This window comes from Camelina sativa, chromosome 12 (assembly GCF_030686135.1).
Source record: "Camelina sativa cultivar CO46 ecotype springtype chromosome 12, ASM3068613v1".
NCBI lineage: Eukaryota > Viridiplantae > Streptophyta > Magnoliopsida > Brassicales > Brassicaceae > Camelina > Camelina sativa.
In genome coordinates, this window is record NC_141891.1 from 5771090 (window position 1) to 5788142 (window position 17053).

At 30.6% G+C, this 17053-nt stretch overlaps 4 protein-coding genes across 4 annotated transcripts; 1 reads left to right on the forward strand and 3 right to left on the reverse strand.

The window, feature by feature from the left end:
• Window positions 1–108: 108 nt before the first annotated feature.
• On the reverse strand, window positions 109–1095 carry LOC109128144 (S-protein homolog 21-like). The gene is made up of 2 exons (XM_019233948.2): window positions 804–1095; window positions 109–431 (listed from the first exon to the last, which is right to left on the reverse strand). The coding sequence occupies exons 1-2, from the start codon at window positions 1050–1052 to the stop codon at window positions 198–200; spliced, it is 483 nt and encodes a 160-aa protein (XP_019089493.1). The 5' UTR covers window positions 1053–1095; the 3' UTR covers window positions 109–197.
• Window positions 1096–4332: 3237 nt separating this feature from the next.
• Window positions 4333–5233, reverse strand: LOC109128137 (S-protein homolog 21-like). Its single transcript, XM_019233939.2, has 2 exons — window positions 4876–5233; window positions 4333–4603 (listed from the first exon to the last, which is right to left on the reverse strand). The coding sequence occupies exons 1-2, from the start codon at window positions 5125–5127 to the stop codon at window positions 4361–4363; spliced, it is 495 nt and encodes a 164-aa protein (XP_019089484.1). The 5' UTR covers window positions 5128–5233; the 3' UTR covers window positions 4333–4360.
• Window positions 5234–9603: 4370 nt separating this feature from the next.
• Window positions 9604–10298, forward strand: LOC109128115 (putative defensin-like protein 29). The gene is made up of 2 exons (XM_019233907.2): window positions 9604–9772; window positions 10029–10298. Exons 1-2 carry the CDS (start codon window positions 9709–9711, stop codon window positions 10208–10210), a joined length of 246 nt encoding a protein of 81 aa, XP_019089452.1. The 5' UTR covers window positions 9604–9708; the 3' UTR covers window positions 10211–10298.
• A 1073-nt stretch (window positions 10299–11371) lies between these two features.
• LOC104730435 (S-protein homolog 1-like) lies at window positions 11372–11933 on the reverse strand. Its single transcript, XM_010449596.2, has one exon. The coding sequence runs from the start codon at window positions 11850–11852 to the stop codon at window positions 11394–11396; it is 459 nt and encodes a 152-aa protein (XP_010447898.1). The 5' UTR covers window positions 11853–11933; the 3' UTR covers window positions 11372–11393.
• Window positions 11934–17053: the final 5120 nt, after the last annotated feature.

Sequence of the window (17053 nt, forward strand, 5' to 3'; positions counted from 1 at the left end):
TTAATCATACTTTTTAAGACAATGAGTCTTATATTGTACAGTATTAATTAGAATATATATTTATAAACAAAAACATTAAATCAATATCATATCTATCCCAAATTGAAGTTGAGCTCGTAACTCCTTATTATTATTCTCTTTAACATGATACAATGATACCAAAATTACACATAATTTAATTAGTTTTAAGATATGTATTAAATGTATGGATCAAATTCTGTTGTAGGTGCATTGACTGGAGTTATTTCTCTTTGATTTTTTGGTTTCCATCCATACATAAAAAATTCTCCTAGCGTGTCATGCACATATACTCCTTGTTCTTTTGCAGTCCACCTACACACATTGGGATCTATTCCACTACATGTATGATCTATAAAATAACAGTTCGCCCGGAATGCATCAAAAACCACATGATGTTTATAGTTTGGTCCCTGAAACACAACAATAAATATTTTTTTTAGTTTTAAGTCAACAATATATTGGGTTGATAGTTGAATTAACCAAAATTTTCAATCAATTAAGCAGATTATATAAAAAACAAAATGCAAAAAAGTACACCAAAATAAAAAATCTGGTCAACTTATTAAAATTCATAAAAAAAATCTAATATTACATATGAGAATAATATTCAACCAAAAAAGTTTTGAACTTTTTTGGATTGAACTAAAATGTTCTAAAACAGGTTTTAGTCCTTAAAATATTCAAATTGGTCAATAACACAACCAAAACAAAATGCTCATCTATAATTAAGGTACCTAAACATATGTTAAGAAATATATAAAAACTTTAAAAGTATGTTTTACCTGCCATAAATTACACCAATACAGAGTTTTTGGATAAATTATAAATTTAAATTTAAAACTTTCGCCTATGTTAAGATAGGTAATTGGAAAATAATAATTTTTACACCTGCAGTGAACTTTCAATTTTTTGTGAAACTGAAGCTGGTTTACAATTTCGACATTAAATTTTCTGAAGAGAATAGATCTTGTAGAATTTATAGAATCAACAGAAATGAAGACAAGAACCAAAAATAGCAAATATTTTCTCATTCTTAAATATTTGTAATTAACTTTTGTGACAAATATAATATAAAAATATGATACAGCCACTTATATATATATATACACGAAAAATACAAACAAACATATTTGCTTATATATTTATTGAGTTGACTTTGTTTTATGATACAATTTGAATTCAATAATCAAATTCCTAAAACAGTAAAACGAAATCTATACTAGTATTTTTGCAGCAGTTTTTGCTCAAAAATACATTTTGGAAAGTTTTTACATTTAATGCATTGACTATAATATTAGTTATCAAAACTTCAAAATTAATTATAGGTAAGATTTTTAAAAATAAAGAAATATTTCTACCTCATATAAACATATATATATGATTCTCTTTCATTTTTATTTGAATTTATATTTAAATTATTTTGAATTATTCTATAATACCTTTAGTTAATAAGAATTGTGATTTTTTCCTCATATGATGTAATACAAAATTTAGAAAACGGACATATATTACTCAATAGATGAATAAAAAATAGGAGTATAATATCCCACATCGTCTAAAAATTGTGAAATGGTTCATAATCATACTATAAAAGAGACCAAAATGATTCCGAATACAAATGAGTAGAAAGCTTGATTTATCAGACATTCAAATTTAAAAAAAAAAATTCTTTAGTTTATTCCGGTTCTTTATTTTAAAGATTTTTAAAAGGTTAGATATGAAAAATATTTAAAAGTTTTAAAAAGTTAAATATGATCAATATTATAACGTAGATATACAGTAAATATTAAAAATTAAGATGATATAATGTGAGTTAAAATATCTCGGGACAGAGTTATATAGCGGGACGAGTTTTATCGATATTTATATAGATTAAAAAATATCATTAATTCAGTGTTACAGGGTAAAATATTATTTTATTATTTTGTTAACATTGTCGGTATTAGAGGATAGACATATCTAATTAAATTGATTAAATAAATATTATGTCAAAAATAAATTATATTGCGGTATTACGTGGTTTATTTAACAATTATTATATAATTAGAACATATTTAACCAATAAATACAACTTATAATTTACATACTTAGTTATTAATAATTTTGTCTCGTGGTGTACCGCGGGTACTAATCTAGTTAGACTATATATGTGAAGTAATATATCTAATGATATCGTAATTAGTAATTATGCATGTGTTATCTTGCCTGTATAACTACAAAATACTTTCAAATACAGTAAAACCTCTATAAATTAATACTCTATAAATTAATAAACACTATAAATTAATAAATTTTGCTGGTCCCAAGTCGGGCCAGTGTAAAAATTAACAAAATTCGATAAGATAATAAGATAATAATTTTTTTTGAAATCCCAATGTCAAATATGGTCCCAATAATATCATAAATTAATAATCATGTAAATTTACATATATATATATATATATATATATATATATATATACTGATATAATAATATGTTTCTCCTAAAGCTCATTTCTGTAGAACAATTGTGATGTTGTATTTTCAAACTATAATGATATCTCTAAAATATTTTATAACATATCATAAAAATAGTTAAATTTGAAAGCTTTCAATTTTTAGATATGCATCATTTATAATTTGATAATTTGATAGATTATTAAAATAGGAGAATTGATATTAATTATTATTCATAACTTTGAATTTATTTATGAATTTATGTATGTCATGTGTATAAGTCAATTTGTCTATAGTATTTGTAATTTATTGCCAATAATGTTTTCTAAATATTACAAGTTCAATTCCTAAACCATAAAATTTATAATATCCGAAAGTTTAATCTTATTTTGATAAAATTGTCTCAATTCATAATTTTTTAAAATTTAACAATTAAAACTATATCTATTAATTAATAATTAATAATTTACACTATAAAATAATTATTATTAATTTATAGATAAATTAATATCACTATAAATTAATAAAATGTCTTGGTCCCAACATTATTAATTTATAGAGGTTATACTGTACAATGATTAAACCAATTTGACCAAAATCAGAGTGTGTATATGATAACATTTGACTGATTTAAATAATTTACCTAAAATAAGAATATATGTGTGCTTTATTTGTGAATTGTGATGACAAATGAGTTATGTTGACCAATTGATCTATGAATTTATGATTTATACTACTAATTAATTACTTATGCCAAAAAGGTACTAATTACTATTTGTTTTTTGGTAGAGGAAAAGGAGATTTTTGTCTCCTTGCTATTTAGTTAAGAAAAATAAGTAAAGTTACAAACGAATATGTCGTGGGATGCAATCCCCCGAACTTCTTCATCAGTAATCAAAGCCAGAACATCTGGACCCGACTCCAACAGCTGAAAACTCAAAGGTAACGTAAAAACATAGTTGGCTAGCCCATTCTTAATATTATTCTTCTCTCTATACATATGTGAAATCTGGACTATTCAGTCCCTAAAAAAAAACATGGCACAAACGTAACAGGAAAGACATGGGATGAGACCCACTTATCTATGTCGTTAAGAAACCCTCCAACAACTGGAAATCTACCTCAACCTCCAACCTCCGAAGATATTAGTTCAAAAAGTAACCTAAATAAAGATATAAATCTTCGTTAATATCATGATCAGTCTAGCTATATGGTTTGATTTTCTTTAATGTGGGTTATACTCAAATAAACATTAAGAGGATCTTTCGACTCCAACAATGATCATAGTGAATCTCGTGTATAGATAAATAAAAACCCCATATGGTGAGGTGGGTTATAAAGTAGCTAACCATTGTCTTGAATAGTCCATAAACAATTGAAATCAAGACAATCGAAAGAAGTATCTATTGTTCTTTCAAAAAATGGTTCAAATTATGTTGTGTTATTCACTTTTTCCTCTCAGTGTATTGAGTCGTCCGGAACATATAATATAGTCCATCAATCATGTTCCTTGTTCACTAGCCTTGTCCTCATCATTTGGTTTTGTGTCTATTAATTTAAATCAGTTTTGTCAACATAACCAGACTATATTGTTTGTCCAAAAAAAAAAAAAAAACAGACTATATTGACGTTTTCACTTAGGGATGTCCAGATTTCAATCAAGTCTGATCGCTTATACGTACCTGAAGAACATCGTCGTTTGGAAAGTTGATATTCACTAGATCCCAATTAAGTGCAAGCTAACCCAACAAATATTTTTTTTTTATTAATTCTTGATATGCTCAAAATAAACTTTTAGAATCAAACTGACACACATACCACAATTATAATCAAACCAAACTGACATTATAATCAAACAAAATTAGAATACCACAATTAAATAAGCTTTTAGAATTTTATAGATCTATGAATCAAATTTAGATTCAACCGCAAATGAACTAACTGGAGTTATTTCTCCTATATTTGTTGGAGCATCCCAACTATACATGAAATATTCTCCTTCAAATTTTTTATTACGGACATAAACTCCTTCTTCTTTTGCGGTCCATCTACAAACATTAGGGTGCATTCCAGTGCATGTACCATCAATAAAATCTTTGTCCGGACGAAACGCATCAAAAACCACATAGTGTTTGTAATTTGGTCCCTAAGCATACAAAATTAAAAAGTAATCTATCAATGTATGGGTGAGAAACTGAATTAAGATGAATCAGAATAAAGTAACAAAGTTTTATATAAACCAAACATATTATATAACATCTAATGCAATGAATAAAACAAGAATTCCAGTCAACGTGTAAAAGTCCGTTAAAAAGTTTAGTATTGCATTATAAACCTTTTTGAGTTGAACACAAAAATCAAAATAGGTTTTGTTGGATCAAATTCTTCAATCAACAAAACTCAAAATGAATTTCTTACCTGCCATAAATTACACCAGTACTTAGTTTTTGAAAGGATAGTAAATTTAAACTGAAAACTTTCGCCAATATTAAGATAGGTGATCGGAAAATCGTGGCTTTTACTTTTGCAATGAACCTTCATTTTCTTGTGAAACTTAAGTTGATTTACTATTTCAACATTGAATTTTCTGAAAAGAGGTGGCATCAAATAAGAGTTTACAGAATCAAAAGAAAGGAGGATAAGAAAAAAAATTAGCAAACATTTTTTCATTTTTGTAAAACCTTTCTAAAGTGTAATAAACTTTTGTCATGGGTATAAGTGTGTTACAAGGTCATATATATAATATATCTGCACGCAGAAAATACAAACAAATATTTTTGCTCATACATTTGCTAAGATATCTTCTTGTTCTTCTTTCCTTTGATTTTACAAACTTTTAAATTGTTATCTCCTCTCTTATTTAATGCTTTGACCTTTGACCTTTGACATTTAATAATACGTTTTCAAAGACTACAAATCTTATAGACTGTTGATTTGATAATAAATTTATTGACAGAAATATTAAATTATATAATATCTTAATTAAAGCCAAATTAAAGTTAAACTTGTTTTTAAATATTTTTATTATTATTCTCTTAACATTATAAAACGATACCAAGATTTCAGATAATGCTTGAAATAGTTTTCAGAATTTTATTAGTTGTATGAATCAAATTCTGATTCACTTGGAAGTCCATTGACCGGAGTACTTTATCTTTGTTTTGTTGGAGATTTTCATCCATACATGAAATCTCTTACAAATTTGGTGTGGCGGACATATACTCTTAGTTCTTTTGCAGTCCACCTACACACATTAGGATGCATTCAATTACAATTACCATCTATAAAATGTAGGTTCGGAAGAAACACATCAAAAATCAAAAATCAAATGATGTTTATAGTTTGGTCGCTAAAACACCAAAATAAAAATTGTTTAATTATATGGTACAATCAACAATGTATTGAAGAAATGGTTGAATCAATCTAAATTAACTAGATTATTCGATCAATTAAGAAGATTCTATATAAAATAAAATGCAATAAATCAAACCAAAAAAAAAATATCATTTAAAAATTCAGTCGACCTTTTAAAATCCATGCAATTTTTTAATATTACATATGCAAATAACTGTTTTTGGATTGAACTAGAAAAAAAAAATCATAAACATGTTTTATCCTACTATAAATGAAATGATTCGACCCATTTTTTATTTATTTTTAATATAATAAATAACTAGTGATCCAATAATAACTAACAATCTAACCCCAGTCAAACAACAACGGATGACATAAAATGATACCATTAATACAATAACCAATAATCAATTCAACATAAACAGTAAATAACCAACCAACAAGTCATCAAACATTAAACCATCAATCTAGCAACATTCTAACGACTCGACTCTAGCAACCTAACAGAAGCCAGACAGCATATCAACAAGCCACTAGAACATCCTCCTCTCCATTGCCTTGATTCTACGATCAAACTTTGGCTTTACCTGCACCACAAACACAAATGAGATGCGTGAGTATTATCATAAATACTTTGTATGGCGATCTTCCCATCTATTGGCTTATACACACAAGCGAAAAGACAAGCATAATCAATACACAAAGAAAACAAGCAAACCAGACAACTCTGAACACACGCGTCGACTCTACGCACTTGCGTTGACCGATGCAACATCCTTGCATTGACCGACGCACTCCTTGTGTTGACCAATACAATCCTCCGAATCCCTAGATGCATCGACTGATATACTCATTGCATCGACCAATGCAATTTCTCCTGACTCCGTCAAATGCCTAACTGCGTCGACCGATACATTCCTTGTATTCAGTCACGCGACGTAACAAATATTTGAAGTAATATATGTAATGATATGTTAATTTGCAAATTACCTATTGTGCTATTTTTGACCAAAATTGAAGTGTCCATAAGATAACATTTGACTGATTTAAATAGTAAAATAAATAATTTACCTAAATAAGAATATGTGTGCTATTTTTTTACCCATAAAATTAAGATATAGTACTAATTACTTCCGCAAAAAAGTATGTATTACCATGATAATAATGTAAAAAAGATTGAACCATAAAATAACATAAATAAAGATACAATAGATAACGATGCAGACCATGCTGCTCCTTCTCTTCTCCACTCTTGTCCTTTCCCCCAAACCACTATCCTTCTCTCTTTCTCCCAAAGAGACCAAAACACACCTCTTCTCTCTTCTCTCTAAGGCAGAAACAGCTGGGGAAGAAAACCCCTAACACGACAAGGTTTCTTCCCTTTTATAGAAAAATTTAGAATTTCTCTTAAACCACTAAACCGTACAAAACCGAAGAACGAACCAAACTGACTAACTCGAAACATTGCTAGTGTTGATCGACACTCCATATCATCGCTCGACACCTAACACACACACTCTTTCCGGGTTACGGGTGTTACACATTTAAAGGTGAAACTTTAAAAGATGTTTTTTAAAAAGAGTTTCGTCAGCTATTGCAATTTTATAATATAAAGTACCTCCATCTCTGCAACTCTCTCTCTCTCAAATACATACCTACAAAAAAAGTCCTAATAAGTTTCGTTGATGTGTAGTAAACCCTAAATCTCATTCATAACATTTTTTGTTACTAATTCGCTGGGAAACACAAACTCTTTCTTAGATTACGATCTCTGTCAAGAAAAATTCAGATGCGTAATTGACACAACCAAGAACTATATACATAGTCATGGACATATGAGCTTTCACATATCATCTTTTGGAAGGATCAGTTGGAGGGGCTTGTAGAAGGTGACGGCAACTGAAACAAGAGATCAAGCTTCTTCACATGGCCTATCCATAACACATCATCATACAAGTTACGACATCATACAAATTATTCTCATCTTTAAAAAAAAATATATATCAAATCACCTAAAATTTAATAATCAAATCTAACCATATCCCAAAACTCAAATCTCACCAAATCCTAAAATCTCAAATTCAATAGCCAAATCTCATAAAATTACACTCAAATCTCTCCTTTTGTATATATGTATTTCCTCAATACTTATTATAGTAACAGTTCGCCCTAGTTTCCTCTCCTAGGCACGAAGCCCAAGGCAGCCGCTTGCCGAAGATATAGTCTTTCCCATCCTCCGGTGTCCTACCATTGCCCTCCTCGCCGCCTAATTTTTCCGATTTTTCTTCCGTCAGTAGATCTACGACGCCAGCAAAGCTTGTCTCCATCTCCATGACTATGGTTTAGCTTTTCCTGCTCTCAATGGGCTCCTCCTGTCCAAGGCCACCCAATTTAGCGCTGCGGGTGAGTTTATTGTCTCCTCCAGATCCGCCAGATCTGCCAGACGACGAGTTAACTTCAACTTGGTTGTTGTCGTCCTATGACTCCCGTCTTCCCAGTGAGTTTGATGGAGAGTGGTTCTCTCTCCTCCTCCCCCCCCTTCTCGTTGCTCCCCTGAAGGTGTTCATCCATCTAAGTGGATATCTTGTTTGGGGCTGGCCCTTTCTCTCGGTTGATGAATCAATCCTCTTCTCAACCTCTCCTTTTGCGTTTCTCCAGCAGCTTATCTTTTTCTCTTTGTTTAAGGTTGGTCCTTATTTTGAACCAGTTTGTTGCAAGGTGGAATTTTTGGATACTTCTCCGACTTTACTGGATACTACTCCGGCCTCCCTTTGATTACAGTTGAGACTAGTTTTGTTTGTCTCCAGGTTAGAACCACTGTTGCTGGTTATTTTTCTGCCCATTTTCGGCAGAATTGGTTCATCAAATACTTCTCTGATGTAACCTTACCTGTTTGCGTCCAGCCAAAAACCATCTCTGTTGGCTTAGCCTCTGCTCTGTTCCAGCGAACTTTGCTCACCGGATACTTCTCCGGCGTCAACCTGTCCATGTGTGAGGCAGTTCTTTTAACATCACAATTTATGGTGACTAACTCTTTTCCAGTCGATGTTTATGTATTGATTGCTACTTCTTTCATAGATGTTCTTGTGATATTTAGTTTCAATACTTCTCTTGGTGTCCTATCAAGCTTTTTCAAGCTTCTGTCTTTATGTTTGATTTGTGCTTTAGTTGATTTATCTTTCAAGTTTGCTGTTCGGGAGTGTCCGAATAAGCTTTCTAATTCTAATCTAATTTTGGATGCACAAAACAAAAAAACACTTAAATCTCTCAAAATTTTAAAATATTAAAATCCCAACAAATCTCCTAAAGTTTAATACTACCCCTTAATATATTGAGTCATCCGAAACACATATTAGTCCATTAGTCAGATCCCTTGCTCACACTTTATTTTTTTTGTTAGATTTGAATTTTAAATTGTATACTTATATTTTAAACTCATCATACTAGTATAATGAAATAAGATGTCTTTTCTTGTCACTTCTCGATCTTATTTCAATTCTGCAAACTGGCTTCATCCTCCAAATAAATGACTAAATTAAATTCATTGCCACTCTAGCAATCACAGCAAAACTCGTTTAGTATATTAAAATCTGAGATAAATATATATTTTGAAAAAGGTCTTATATTAAAAATATATAAAAATAAGAATAAAAGTGAATCTTAAGAGTTGAATACCCAAATGTGGTAACATATCTTTTAGATATTAAGAGTTGATAACATAATGTAGTAACATATCTTATAGATATTATAAGTAAAAGAGAATCCAGTTTTATTTAGGAAATATTTATGTGAAGTATAAACCCACCATCTTTCTCTATAAATACATATATTAGTGGAGGATTTGAGTACTTTTTAATTTCATCAGAAAATATTTTTAAAATAAACAAAAAAAAAAAAATGGTTTCATCCTGCAAATGCGTCTTCCTTGTGTTTTTATGTCTTGCAGTTCTTCTCACCCCAGGTATGCCAAAAAAAACATATAATTTAATTTATATGATTTTCTTTTTCCTTTTTACAAGACATTGACATATTATTAAGTACCAAACGAGCAAGAATCATGTATTAAAATTAACTAGTAAACCGCATATAATTGTTTCTATTAGATATATTAATGTATATTAAATCTCCATCTCCATATATGTAGTTTAACATATAGCATACACTTCCAATAACTTTTTTACTTTGTGAATACTACACTAATTTCCCGAAAACAATAGGTGAAGTATGCGCGAAGTCTATGCTCAAAGCTAATGGGGCTGAGAAATGGTTCGCTGTGCAAGGCCCATGCTCACAATTTCCGGACTGCAATAAGCATTGCAGAGAATTAAGATATCCATTAGGTGGAGAATGCCGTCAATTAGAAACTGGTGTTAAACTATGTGGTTGTATTTATTCATAATCTCATGTATAATCTATTTAAGATATTGCATGTATGGGTGTTACAATGTTTAAATTAAAAAAATAATACCAAAATAAATTTTCAATAATGATATTATTTTATCAATGTCAATTCATAAGCAAAAAAAAAAAAATGGTCATGCTAATGCGTTCGGATTTGTAATTCATATATACAAATGCAGAACTTAATTGAACATATTATCGTAAAGCTATTGAATAGATTGAATGATTGATGAAGTTTATCGGAACCACATACTTTTAATCAAATATAAATTAAGAATTATATATCTAGCCTCCAAATTTAACACAAATCACATATTTTATTAAAAATATTTATAATATCTACAAAAAGTTATCATAAAGAAAATAAACTAATACTAGCAAAATACTGAATCTAAATCCTATAATCAGCAGTTCAGCACTAATAAAATCCACCTTACCCTATTTCATATCATAATTAAAATTACTTTCATACATGTATAATAAAGCCATAACCCAATGCAGATACATATCATAAATTATAGAGATTATATATATATATATATATATATATTTATTTATTTATTTACAGAAATTATAGATTATAGATATGTAAAAGAGAATCCAAATTTATTTAGAAAAAAATAACCAAAAGCACATTTTTCTGTTTTGTCCAAAAAAAAAAAAAAAAAAAAAAAAAAGCACATTTTTCTGAAAGCACATTTTTCTTTTCTTTTTAACATATATTCAATTTATTTCTGTAGATGAACATATTATATGATTTTTATGTGTCATTTTGTTCGTGTAGTTGAACATGTTATATGATTTTTATTTCTTTCTACTAGACATTGGTATATATTGAAGTATAACCAAAAGAGCAAGATTCCATGTGTGTGAACACTTAACAATTACTAGTAAACCGAATATATTTGTACTCATAGAAACAGAGCATAACAACTTTTATAATGTTTCAATGAGATTTTTTCTCATCATTTGTTTAGTCTATGATTTTATATTCATAAAATTAATCTTGTATTATTTGACTTGATATAAGTAACTAAAAGAAAAAAAACTATCATTGTTGAAACATATACAAAATAGGAGAGAATTTATAACATTTTTTTTATTACTTCAGCAAGATATTTCATCCAAAGTCAACAAGGTACATATAATAAGAAAATAACCAAAAATGCACAAATATGTCTTCACCATCCATCTTCCCATTTCTCCGACAATACATCTTCACCGCTCGCATAATTCCAAAGATAAAGGCCATCAGTCTTTGCGGTCCAAACGCAATTCTTCCAACCACATCTATGGAACAAAATAACATCATCCCAAAACACGTTTACATTCATATGACCATCATCTTTGCTCATATAGCACCAAAACAAAGTTGAGTGAAGCACATTTTCTCCGAAGTTCCAAGAAAATCGATCTCTAAACCTGATCAGACTAATTTCACCTAGATCGTCTTCCTTAGATTTACAATGGATGAAAAGAGTTTCATTAGTGGTCAAACCGTTAACAACCGTGACTTGCCACTCGGAAATCTTCGGGACTATGATGTCTTTAGTCGTGGCCCTGTCGGCTAGGACATGATCTTGGCATGTTAGGGCTAGAGATATGTAGATTGCCAAAAAAAATTGTTTGATGTGATTCATATTTTTGTATCTGATAGAAACCTTTAAGAGGAATATGATAATGCTACTTTCTTTTTATAATGGAAGAGTGAAACGGTAATTGATGTTTAATTAAATTTTGATGTTATTGCATTGCATTAATGAAGAGTCATGCTGTAAATCATTTACAAAATCGCAGGTTAATTAGAATTGAAGCTGAAAGGTTTATCCTACATAATGATCAAATTAGATTATTATAATATATATTATGAAAAAGAAGATTATAATTTAGATTGTGGTTTAGTTTTGAATTTATTGTCTATGATGGACACAAAAATGATTCTGATTATGACCGGTATAATTTGAAATCTATAATCGAACAAGGTTAAATGTATACAAATGATAAATATGTTAACGCTAACTGTTGTAGGGATTTCAGCATGGTCGATCGTATTTACTTCTAAATTCTAATATATATATATAAAATGTAGTTTCCTCACTCCTGGTGCTGCCACGTCATCACCTCTCTCAATTAAATTAGGCCATTTTCTTGAAGCCCAATTTAGGAGACAACCCAGTAAGCAATTCTTATTTCATTTTTTAATTTGAATTTCTAAGCCCATTTCGAGTCCATCTCTATTACCTGTTCAATCTGCTCATCGAAGAAAACTCTTTTCCTGGTAACTTGACTCCGCCGCCATTAATGTGCGACCTCAACCGTCCCCCCATCTTGATTCCCTTCTATCACCTCACACGTCCCTCATCTTCTTCATTGTTTCTTTACTCGCTTATCCTTCAAACCCTTTCTCTATCTCCATCGGATAGTTTTCCTCTACAACTGTTACTCAAGTTCTTTCAATGCTCTGTCATTCAATTGAAGCCGCACTAATTTTTCTTCAATGCGTGCAAGGTCAAGTCCTATATAATGCCTTCTCCTCCAACTTCATGCCTCTCACAATTTCTTTCTCTCTAAATTTTTTCTTTACTAACATGGATTCCACTGTTGTTTCATTCGAAAATCTCAAAGCTGGCCGCCTACACCAGCAGATCGTTGGAAGATTGCTTCGCCACTGGACTGCCCGCAACGTCAAAAAAGGAGGCCAACTAATGGGAGTAGATTTCCTGCTAATAGATCAAAAGGTTGTATCGATCTCAACTACATTTTTCAGTTACTCGATTATAATCTCTTTCTCTAATTTGACTTTCTTCTTTTCAGAGTTGTTTCATCCAAGGATCCATCAATGTCACTCATCTTTGAAAACACGAAAAGTCGCTGTCTGATGGGGCAATATATATTCTGTCGGATTTTGAAGTCACCAAAAGCAACACCCGTTTTAAACTAACTGATTCCCCTTTCTCCATACATTTCATAGCAACCACTGCTTTTCATCAGGTCCACGAGTCTTTCGGTATTTTTCCGGAAGAGTTTTACAGGTTCATTACTTATCAGCAGTTGGTTTCTCTTGCCAATACCAATACAGATCTTCCAGGTGAGCCGAGGATTTAACTCTTTTAATATTGCCCGTCTCCTATATTGTGTTCATCTCTTAAGAGTAAAACTTCCATTATTAAGCGCTCATGACTTCGTTTAATTTAGAAAAAGAAATAGACAAATTTTCTATATGATGTACAGGGCGTCTTCGTTCTACTTTTCTATATTATGTTGATTAACAGTGTTGTTATTTTATTCTATTCATGAATTTATAGCTTAATGATTATTTCCTTACATTTCATTTGCATAGCTCAAACCTCGCTGTTTAGAGCAACATGTAGTGGGTAGATTGCTCCATTTTATTGGCCTGCCCGTAATGCTAAAAATCCGGCGTCAGCCAACTCATGGGTGTTGACTTCATTCTCTCATTGACGAAAAGGTATTCTCCTGCTCCTCATGTTTGACTCTCAATCACCTATTCCTCCTATTTTAATAGTAATGTGATTGTAGACTACTATGATGCAGGGGTCGATTAACATTCTCCACCTTCTAAATTTTGAGAGATCTTTGATCGATGGAGGCCATGGGGAAATCTACATTATATATGGTCTTGAAGTCACAAGAAGCAACCCACGTTTTAAACTCACTGATTTCTATATCTCTATAAACAATTACTCTCTCTTGGAAACACAAATTCCAAACTCTCGGGTACGTCTTCTTATTGGAACCTAATATATTGAACAGTTCTGATATTTTTATACTTTCAAAAACTAACCTTCTCTTCACATGGGCCAAGTTTGTTCAACACATGCGTATCATAATGGAGTCACACAAACGTTGGAGAGGATGTTAGTCGTTATACATCTTGAAAGGTTTGAGTTCTTAGCAAACCACGTTTGTTTAGAGTTGTTTAATTAAACATACACTCTCCCTCCCCCATGACTTACCCATATTACATCACCACATGTTTCAATACTACTGCTGCCATGAGAAGCAGCGGTGAGAAAGTTCGAGTTAGCGCATTTGACGAACAAACACGCGACCACGCTTGAGGTTATTTATAGCAAGAAAGATGGAGAGAGTTGTATAATTTACCCACCAATATCAACCCCAAGATATTCAGAGAATCGGAGGTCATATTCTACCTATTCTTGATTATGTGTAGTCAATACTATGTGCATGGTCTTCTCAAATATTATGATCTGTCAACCTTGCAACACACTTACCAATCATTTCTCTCCCGGTGAACTTTAACTTAATGTTACATCAGGGACTAAATTTTGATGGGGAGTTTGTGACAACAAGGGACTTTGTAGAAATGTAATAACCGGCTCTCTTTTTAATCCATTTAATTTTCATATTCCTAAAATCTTTGTCTACACGTACCCAAAATTGGACTATCAAACATGCTAAAGGTCTCAACTCTACAGAACCATTGAAAGTCTTTGTATTTCTCTAAGTCTTTACAATCAAGATTACAATGTATTTAAAGACATGTTAATTACAAAACAAGTTCGATCTTCCTGAAAAGAGGAGAAGATTTCTAAACCGTTATTTGACCAAGTTTGATGATCAAATATTCCATATTTGGTCAACCATATCATGGTATACAGAAGATTGAACATGTATACATTGATGAACGAACCCACATGTGCATTTTCCAAATTCTATAACTAAGATCCACTTTATTATTACGCTCATGCTCTTATTACAACCATCGACGCATTCGTAACACTGAAACGTGTATGTTATTGTGTAAGATAACCTTCCAGCTGCAGTCTTTGGCATTGCCAAACATTTCACAAAGTAAGGATTCCTGAAAAATATAAAACCTGACCTGAAAGAAAGAGTGAGTGGTGAAGAAGCAAGAAACAGAAAACAAAATGCAGAAAAGTAAAAGACAGAACAAAATTCAAGAGAGGTAAACTCTAATATGCTCATCTTAATATGTTAAAGCTTGTAAATCAAAAAAAACATGTTAAAGCTTGTGTCAAGTTTCACATCCGTGATCTTCATATGTTTAAATAATCACATGTTGCAGATGGAAAACAAAACCAACCATGGCTAAGTGAGAAATACTTCACTGAATCTTTCTATCCTGCCCACCTCTCGCAGGAATCACTTGCCAAACAAACAAAACAAACATAAGAAAATAAAATTTAATAACGTAAACAACAAAACACAAATAAATAAGTTAGAAATTCTATTCATTAATTTAACAACACACAATTCACATCCGATCGAAACACAGACTCTGGAGACCAAACGAAACAAAATTAAAACAAAAATCGGCATTACAATTCACAAATTAATTCTGAAATGAAACCAAAAAAAAAAATCAATAAACGTCAGATTTGAAGACCAACAAACACTTAACTGGAACAAAACCAGCAGAGAAGAACCAATTAACCCGTACAGATGCAAAGCGCAGAGAGGTAAATTATTCATCACTGAAAGGGCTGAATGAAGAAGGATTAGCATGATGAAGGAAATACTTTCAAAACTCTAATAATATTGTAGATCGGGAAAATTACTTCTCTGCTCCGCTATCCGTTCACACGACCTCATGTTTTGAAAGGGAAGAAAGCCATTCCCACATCAAGGACAAACCAGTAACAACCTAACGTCCCAACAGAATTCTAATTATTAAAGAAATTAAGGCCCAATGTCTAACAGAAAAAGAACCAAATTAAAATTACAGAACTGGTAAAACATTTGACATCAAAAACCACAAACACATTACTCCAAAAACAAAAGCATTTTGAAAAAAACAATTACCACAGGTTAATTATTTTCTTTTAAAAAACAAAAAACATTACCTACAACAACATCTAAGAAAAGTAAAAAATATGGAACGAGAAAATGAGAAATTAAATTAATAAACCAAAACGAAAGACTAAACCAATAAAACAAACAATAACTATACAAAACTTAACTTCAAATTCTATATTTTATGAATCCAAAAAAAGATCATCATGATTTTAGTAAATTCTAGATTTCTAAAATAGAAAACAAAATACAAACTTGAAAAAAAGAGACAAAAAAAAAACCAGTAAAAAACAAAGAACAATATAAGAACACCATAACCACACGGAAAAATGAGAAAAAACATACAAAATATCAAACTAACAAAACAACGAAAATAAAAAGAACCTCATGAAACTTCCGCGCGTAGCGCGGATCAATTGCTAGTAAATTATAAAATAGTGTTTAATAAACCTACTTTTAGTATATTAATTTTTGGCACACTTTTTGGTTAAGTACTACAGCATTTTACGTTACACTTGTGGAATATATAACAATATAATTGGAGTTGTTGAAATCCAATAACAAAATGTACGAAAATATACTTGTATTGTTTTGGAAAAGATTATTGCAAATAAATTGTATGACTCGAGTACTCAATAAGTATATCCTACAGAGTATAGCATAAATAAACATTAATCCATATATACATTATATTTTGGAAAAGATTCTTCTAAATAAATAGTTTCAATATATTTCTTCATAAATACTTACCTAATAATCAAGTCAAAATTTTAAAACAAAAAAAAAGTAGTTGACCAGAAAAATATTAAACTAGTAAGTTAGTCCATAACAAGTAATCAAAGCTAATAAGTATGACTCTTAGTCAATAAGATGATATCCTACCCGAGTATAGTAGATAAATAAATACTAATCCAAATATTCTGAGAAATGATATATAGGAAACTACGTACACTCTATATCCATGTAGTGAAAAGGTTTGAACTATTTGATTTCAGAAGAAAGTAAAAAACAAAAAAAAACAAACAAAAGCAAATCAAAGAAC